Source organism: Protobothrops mucrosquamatus, unplaced genomic scaffold, assembly GCF_001527695.2.
Source record: "Protobothrops mucrosquamatus isolate PMUCROS unplaced genomic scaffold, P.Mucros_1.0 scaffold7801, whole genome shotgun sequence".
NCBI lineage: Eukaryota > Metazoa > Chordata > Lepidosauria > Squamata > Viperidae > Protobothrops > Protobothrops mucrosquamatus.
Window position 1 is genome coordinate 4904 of NW_015393600.1, and position 8498 is coordinate 13401.

An 8498-nucleotide genomic window follows, 5' to 3' on the forward strand; every position below is an offset into this window, starting at 1 on the left:
GGAAAAATAAATAAAATTTTCAAAAAAAAAAAAAAAAAAAAGAGAGATGACTTGGCATACCAGATGGAGTATCATATGACCAAACATTTGTCTGAATATGTTTAAAAGAATAGTCAAATTTTGGATATGAAAGGGTTCTATAGTAAGAGAAATGTGATTTATAAGTAGTATAGTATTTTTTTCTATGATATGGGAAATGTAAAAATATTGGGATGATTTAAATGTATGAAATGTTTTGGATATTTAAATGTAATCAATTTTGAAAAAAATATAACTGACAAGAAATGTTTTGATTAAATAAGAGTTTTGAAAACAGGACATAGCGATTTACATAAGATGATTTTCTGCAAATGCAACTGTAAAATAAGCTGATTAGAAAAGACGTTACATACTGATGTTGTTAAGTACTAGAAAAATGTTTATATTCAACTTTGTATGTATTGTAAGTAATAAGAACCAGTGCTTTTTTTCTAAAAAAAAAAAAAAAAAGGTGCCGGAACTCACACACGTCATACAACCCGCCTTGCCTACCCTACAAGGTTCCATCCAAAAAAGGTGCCGGAACTCCGTTCTGGGCGTTCTATGACAAAAAAAGCTCTGCTAAGAACTATATTTGCTCAATGTTGGTAAAAGGAAAACACTATTGGAAAAAGAGAAGACGAAGGAAAGGTATTTCTAGTTAGTATGTTGATTATGAAAGCATAGAAATTAACTATTGATTGTTATTAAATATATGAACCCAGGCGACACATTGTTTACTAAGCACTAAAGATTATTATTCTAAAAAAAATCAATAAAAATATTAAAAAGAAAAGAGAGAAATAATCAGGGAATTCTAGCATTGATAAAAACAAGCATTCTGAAAAAAGGCAATGACGAGCCACTTCCATTCTGAGGTCATGAATGTACCAGGAGCTGAGCTCAGCTCAAAATAGCCCTTAATTTTCAAAGGTGCCCTTATGGTATTACAGGTAGTTCTCGACTTATAACCACAGCTCAACCAAAATTTCTGTTGCTAAGCGAAACAGTTGTTAAGAGAACTTTGCCCCATTTAATGACCTTTCTTGTTAAGTGAATCATTGCAGTTGTTAATAACACGGTTGTTAAGTGAATCTGGTTTCCCCATTGATTTTGCTTGTCAGAAGTCGCAAAAGGGGACCACATGACCCTGGGAATTGCAACTGTCATAAATATGAGCCAGTTGCCAAGCTTCTGGATTTTGATCACATGACATGGGTATGCTGTAACAGTGATAAGTGTGAAAAATGGTCATAAGTCACTTTTTTCAGTGCTGTTGTAACTTCAAGCAGTCACTAAATGAACTGTTGTAAGTTAAGGACTACCTGTATTCTTGTGTCTCCCTACTGAAGTTGCTCTGCCATCTTATTTATTATTTTACATTTTTAATCCCACCCTGTTGTTAATTTTTTTCTTTTTTTATGCCCATAGTCTTTTTAGTAGACAAACAGCTACTTAAACTGAAGAAAGTAAGAAAGGGAAGGCATGATTTCTCTAACCAACATACGTGTTTCTGCCCTGCCTGGAACTAGTTTCCATAAGATCAGATTTTTCTCGATTGATTGAATGGAAAGCAGCCAACCAGAATCTTTGCACCCAATCTGAAACCATTCAGGTGCCTCATCATCAAGGTACAATACAGCAGGTCTGCTTTCAGCTCACAGACACAACTGGGGGCATTCACAATCAGAAAGACCTGCTGTTTGCAATAGTGGCAAATACCTGTAGTTCTGGTGTTGGATGAGGATGAAGGTCCGTTCTCAGAGCTTGTGCGTTGGTTTCCGAATGTTTCATTACCAGGCTAGGTAATATCTTCAGCAACATTCAGATGTCTAGTTCAATGCTCTTCTGTTTATAAGGGCTTCAGGTGTGGTTGTGTCACGTGAGGGTCTTGTGATGGTTCAGGTGTGTTATCAGAGAGAGGCTTGTAATGGGTCTTGTGATGAGTAGCTTCCTTCAGGTCAGGGTCTTTGGAGGGTGTGAATTATCAGTGGGTCAGGTGTGAGTCATCAGTAAGAGGCTGGTGATGGGTCTTGTGAGACCTGCTGTTTCTTACAGATACAATGCTTACAAATTGGATCAGCATTAGCCTTTGGAACGGAACCGAACTGAAACCGTTTCCCATAAGTTTTTGGGAAGATCCAGATGTTCCATAAACTTTTTTTTTTTTTGTAGGAGAGATTTTTCATGTGGATCTCGAAACAGAACAGAGCAGTAACGAGTTCAATTTGAGGAAACTCGCTACAAAAGAGAACAGCATCCCTGTGCGGACCTTGCTGTTATATAAAAAGCAACACTCAGCTAGACATTCTCTCTCACTCCATCCACTCCATATTCAAACTTTCCCGCATTCTTCACTGCTTAGTTTGCCAACAGACTGTAACTCTCTGGGCTGAGAGGCTATTCCCCATAGGGTGTTCCAATCCTCGCGAGATTCCCTGGGTCCTCTGCGTTTTGCGTTTCGGCCTGCGAGATTTCAACTGCAAGATCGCAAGCTGGGCTTGCAAACGGAGGCGCATGCGCAACGTCAATCTGTCCGCCATTGGTTGGAAAAAACATGGCGGTGCCCAGTTCGGAGGCGGGTGGTCGGCAGTTGCGATCGGGAAAAAACAACCGGATCCTGTTGGTGCGACATTTGCCCGCCGTCTTGACGGCCTCGGAGAAGGAAGAATTGCTGAGGCACTTTGGGGCTTCGTCAGTGCGGATCCTTTCGGACTACGGCAGGCTGGTAGGGAAGAGGCATCTTGGTGCATGCAGGGTTGTTTATAGCTGGGAGGCATTGTCAAGTTTTCAATAAACAGAGAATGTAAATCACAGAATGGCAACTCCTGGACTGGATGTATATTTGGGCTGTTCTTTCTCCTCTACCCGAAGGAAATACATTTATTTTAACTTATTCCACCCAGACCCGCACCTGTAAGATGGGCTGCAACATAAATTTGATAAATAAATGCCTCCTATAAGTGCCAGAGATACAACTGGCTTGAAGTAATCGAGAGACAAAAGCAACACATTTGATTAAGAGAGCAAAAGAACGAGATTGAGATTCTAAAGCAGTGTTTCTCAACCTTGACAATTTTAAGGCATGTGGACTTCAACTCCCAGAATTCCACAGCCAGCAATGCTGGCTGTGGAATTCTGGGAGTTGAAGTCCACATGCCTTAAAATTGTCAAGGTTGAGAAACACTGTTCTAAAGGATGACAAATACAGATATATTCAGAGAAGGAATGATGAATTCAGTCACAATTATAGAGATTATTTCAGAAAAGAATAAACGACCTGCCTTTTGGTTGTGACATGTTGTGCATAGAATATGTTTTCCCTTTGTATAAAAGTGAACCTATACCTGGTTTATTTTTCAGAAACATACAGCTTTTGCAACTTTTCCCAATGAAAATGCAGCTACTCAGGTGTGTATTGGGTTTTTAAACTATTTTTATCCCATTGATTTGCTTTTCATACTTGTATATCATTATGTGTGTTCATATAGCAGGATCAGGTAACTTTGTGTGTTTCATGTATTTTTTTACATTTTGACTTCCATAATTCATAAGAAATCTGGGCAAAGGATTATGAAAGAATCAATCTCTCCCTTCCCATTTTTGTCAGTTTGAAACCATTTTTTGTGTTACTATTGTTTTAATATTTCATATTTTTATTGATTGTAAGCCATCTAGAGTTGTTTTCTGGTGAGATGGGCAGTCTATAAGTTAAATAAAAAGCAAATAAATAAAGTTGTTAGTGATATTTGTGGGATACAGGTTGTCATTCCTGTAATGTAAAAACAAAATAGTATACAAATAAGTCTAATTTAATTTATTTGAAACAATATCCACTGCGACACTTCAGATCAATCACATATAGGATTACTGTATAAAGTAGCAATATTTTATATAATTAACTGCTGCTAAAAGCAGTAAAGATACTTGATATAGTCCTGGGAACTTCCAGTTAGTGTTTTGTATATTTAACAACTGCCAGATGCATAGACTTTAATCCCAGTCAGTAATGGCCAAGAAGGTTGGGAAACATTGTTAGCCTGTAGATGAGAAAGTAGGATAGGGTAACGTTGTCACTTTTGCTTTGACTCTATTTTTTGTGCTGGTTTTCCCACTGCTATTTGTTCATTTAGCTTGTTGTATTCTATTTAAGGCTTTATCAAAATTACATCAGCTGAATCTTCTAGGCCACACTCTTGTAGTTGAATATGCAAAGGACCAAGACAGTGGTCTTGCAATTAGCCATCCTCCTGAAAAAGACAAAAGGTATGTGGACATTTTAAATTCAGTAGATTTATAACAGCTTGAAAACTAAACACTGCAGGTAGCTAATAACATTTATCCACACTCGCTTTATCTGATTAATATGAAACGATCCATACTGTTTATCTAAATCATATTTGCATTACTGCTAATGATAATATAACTAGTAATGCAGTTAAAATNTGATGATAACTGTAAATGTTCAAAGACCACTTATATTTAAAGGAATATTTTGCATTATTCATACATTTAAATATTTGAGCATAACAAATTTAAATAGTGATTTGGATATTTGACTAATGTCTGTGAGTCAACATCAACTAATAATTTCATAGAAATAACTTATTGCTGTATATGTATTTTTTCAGCTTTGTCCTTTGATGCAGGAAAAAAAATTCAGGAATAACATGAATGAGCAATTTAGAAATTTTGCTTGTTGAATGAATATTAAAGTAAATTCAGCCTACCTCATAGCGTTTTTATGTACTTGTTGTTTATTGTTATTATTTAGTCTTGAAGAACCTGTCAAAGAAGAGAAGGAACAAAAAGACCTAAGCTATCTGAGAATTGAAAGTGGAATTGCTCCTAGCCATGGGTCAGTGCCTGGTTCATATGTTAAAATTACCTAATTGTATCCTCAAACTACTTGCATGCATGTAAACAAGTTCAAAATCAGATAAGTACACTTTTTATTAACTTTGCAGATCAACCCCTTGCCCTTACACCCTTAGAAGTGCAATATTTCCCAGAATCACTCTTACCATAACATTTACATATGATGAGGGGTTCCCCCCCCTTTCTTTGGATATAACCTGGAAAGAAACAGAACATGCTGTTTTTGAAAAGATCACTGCACCCCCACCTTTTGATTCCATTAGTTGATTTGGTTGATTCTAATGCCCCCAAATTTATTTATGCAAAGATGTGTTAGAGCAGGGGTCCCCAACCCCCGGTCCGTGGACAGGTACCCGGCTGCAGCATGCCAGCAACCAGTCTGCACAAACAAGCAAAGCTCCATTCGTGGGATGCAGGCAGCACACAAAACTACGCACACTCCGGTCCGCGGAAAAACATTTCTCCACAGAACCGGTCCCTGGTGCCCAAAAGGTTGGGGACCTCTGTGTTAGAGTATGACGATTCTTGATTTTTTTTCAATATCTTTTTCAGTATTGCCATTTTACATGGGTTGAGGTTTAACTTGTCAGTGTATCAATGAAGCAGATACATAAATAAATCCAAGATTATATGGGGCCAGACTGATCTTTGAGAATTTCTCAAGCGTCTATACAAATGTATAACCTTGAACGCTTAATGTGCTTAATCAAGCTAAGGCACCAAACTAGAAAGCAAGAGACCATGAGTTCAAGTCCTGTATTAGCCATGAAACCAATTGGGTGACCTTAGGCCAGTCATTCTCTCTCAGCCTAACTCACCTCACAGGGTTGTTGTGGAGAAAATAGAAGGAGGAAAGTGTGTTGGATATGTTTCCCATCTTGAGTTATTTGTAAAAATAATAAGGCGGGATATAAATAAATACCTCATTGTTTTCTCCTACAGGTTAACGTTCCCTATAAATTCGTGCCTCAAATATTTGTATCCCCCACCGTCTAGTACAATCTTAGCCAACATAGCAAATGCTTTGGCAAGTGTTCCTAAATTCTATGTACAGGTAAATATGTATAGCTTCTTTTATTTGAATATAATATTCAACAGTATTGATTGTGCTTAATCCTAAGGCAAAAATATTACTTCAGGGTATTAACTGCTTAAATGTTAGTTATTAATGAATTATTACTTTAAGGGACAAATTCAATTGGTGGAAAAGCCTCAGGTTAATGTGTACGTTCAGTATTTGATCGAATTGACACACCTATTTTCTTTGGGAACAAGGTAGAGATCGCTGCATTCCTTCTATGTCTTTGCTGTCGTTGATCCTCCAAAATGAAGGCTTCACATTTGGCTCCGCACAGATATTAGAATTCCTTTTCAGACCTAAAGGAATCTTTCGTAGGATGTTTTTGATCTACAGTCTTTTATCTCTGTTTCAATTTTTAGTTGATGCTTACTAATTTATTGATCAGAAATTTCTTTTTTTTTCAGTATAGATTTGTATTTTCCACATTCACTCAAAAGAAAGATGAATCTGAATTTAAATGATCCCTTTCAAAAACAAAGAGTAGTCACCCTCTCCCCCACCAATAAATATAGAGGGGAAAAAAGTGCTATATTACCCAGCTTCTCTGTCTTGTCAACCTAAGGTTACCAAGGCTAACTGAATCCAATCCTTCCAGTTCCTTACTTCCTAAAAATGTCAGCATGATTATGAGGCCAGAAGAAGAAATGACTGGACCCTGAAAGAAATACCCCTGTTAGGCATTACAGAAAAGTTTAGAATTCAGTAGGAATCAACCCCCTTCATACATCATCTGCAAAAGCATTAAAAGTCATATTGCTTTTTGGTATAGTTGCATTTTAACCGGAAAGTAATGGTTTAAAAATTATAATAAACTTTCAGGCATTACCCTAAGTAGGCTTTGAACAATAATATTTTGTATTTCAAGATCTTTGTTATAAAATCTGACTTTTAGACAGCTGTTATTATAGTTCTTTAATATTCCTATTTTGATGATTTTAAAATTGCAATTTTATCATTATTTTTAGAAGCTTGGAAGCACCCTAGGCGCATTTTCTTATGTGCTCAAATCTTTATTTTGCTTCACTGTGCACCATTATTTTTGGGAATGATAACAACTGGAACTTAACTTCCTTCTTCCTACATTATTGCATTATTGTATTGTATTAATAGATCACTGTGCTTTAAAATATGTCTGTATAAACCTGCCTTTGAAAGATGCTTAAATGAGGTAATTAAATTTCACATGAAAAATCTTCCCCTACCTTTTTCCCCAATTCCAGAACTTTGTCATGAAATTCAAATTTCTGCTTAGCTGTGGGGAGTGTGAAACAGCTGTACAAATCTGTAATGTGTATTACAGTGTGGAATGTTCGAAGTACTATGGCATCTAAAGATCATTGGCATAATTATATGAAACCCTTGGAAGAACTGCTGTTTGAATATTATGCTACTATTCCGTTTCAGGTTTTGCACCTTATGAACAAAATGAATCTTCCACCTCCTTTTGGACCAATTACTGCTCGGCCACCCATGGTAAGGAACTTTACTGTTTACAATACCAGGAAGAAAAGCAATTGTGCATATACGGTATAATTTTAATTTACATTTTTCTCCATGAGGTCAGAAACCAGAGTACTGCTAGCTTTCATTTAAGTGCCTGTATGAGCATAGTGGAGAGTTTTAACTTTTTTGTTAAAATGGAGAGTATTGTGAAAACCTATTTCATTAGGTCGTGGTAAAAGATTTGCCTCCAACCCTAAAATGGAAAAGGATTATGTTTCAGCCTAGCTCAAATTTGCAGTATCTTGTTGAGTTTTCTGCCACTTTTTTAGTCTTTGTTTCTGTTGCTCTTCCTCATGGTGGAGCAATATATGAACCACTTGGCCCACTGTGGAACATCTCTCGAACAACTGGAGCAATTTTGATAGCCTTTAAATATTAGGTTATGTATTGTCAATCTGTATAATCCAAAATAAATGAAAAATATGAAATTGCAGTTTGTACTTCCCGTTCTAACTTCTCATTGCAGTCAAATACAGCAGTTTTTTTTTTTTAAAGTTGCATACACAGAAAAGCGGTTTGCTTATCCCTCTTTGGTCTTCACTCTGATTTAACTGTTGACTTTCAGTTTGGGGATGTGTTGCAAATGTGATGCAGAAACTTTGGCCTTTGGTTTTATGATTGCACGTGATAGTTTGTGATAAGGAATATAACTCAATAGATCATAGAATAATATGATATAAGTGTGTATGCTTAAATGTGTATGTTTTTATGTGTATCCCTCTGTTAATGCAGCCTAGCACTGTGTTGGCTTTTTTGGCAGCTGCAGCACACTGCTGGCTTATATTTAAATGATTGTCCACTAGGACTCCGAGATCCCTCTCAATAGTAGTAACTGTGAGAGGGATCTCGGAGTCCTAGTGGACAATCATTTAAATATGAGCCAGCAGTGTGCTGCAGCTGCCAAAAAAGCCAACACAATGCTGGGCTGCATTAACAGAGGGATAGAATCAAGATCACGCGAAGTAATAATACCACTTTACAATGCCTTGGTAAGGCCACACTTGGAATACTGCATCCA

General features: G+C 36.8%; 1 protein-coding gene across 1 annotated transcript; it reads left to right on the forward strand.

The window, feature by feature from the left end:
• Positions 1-2560: 2560 nt before the first annotated feature.
• LOC107300647 (RNA-binding region-containing protein 3) lies at positions 2561-7450 on the forward strand (the record flags this gene model as incomplete). The annotated part of the gene is made up of 6 exons (XM_015829956.2): positions 2561-2746; positions 3382-3429; positions 4172-4284; positions 4793-4876; positions 5839-5950; positions 7382-7450. Coding segments are annotated over exons 1-6 (597 nt in total), but the record flags the coding sequence as incomplete, so codon positions are not given.
• Between the last annotated feature and the right edge of the window lie 1048 nt (positions 7451-8498).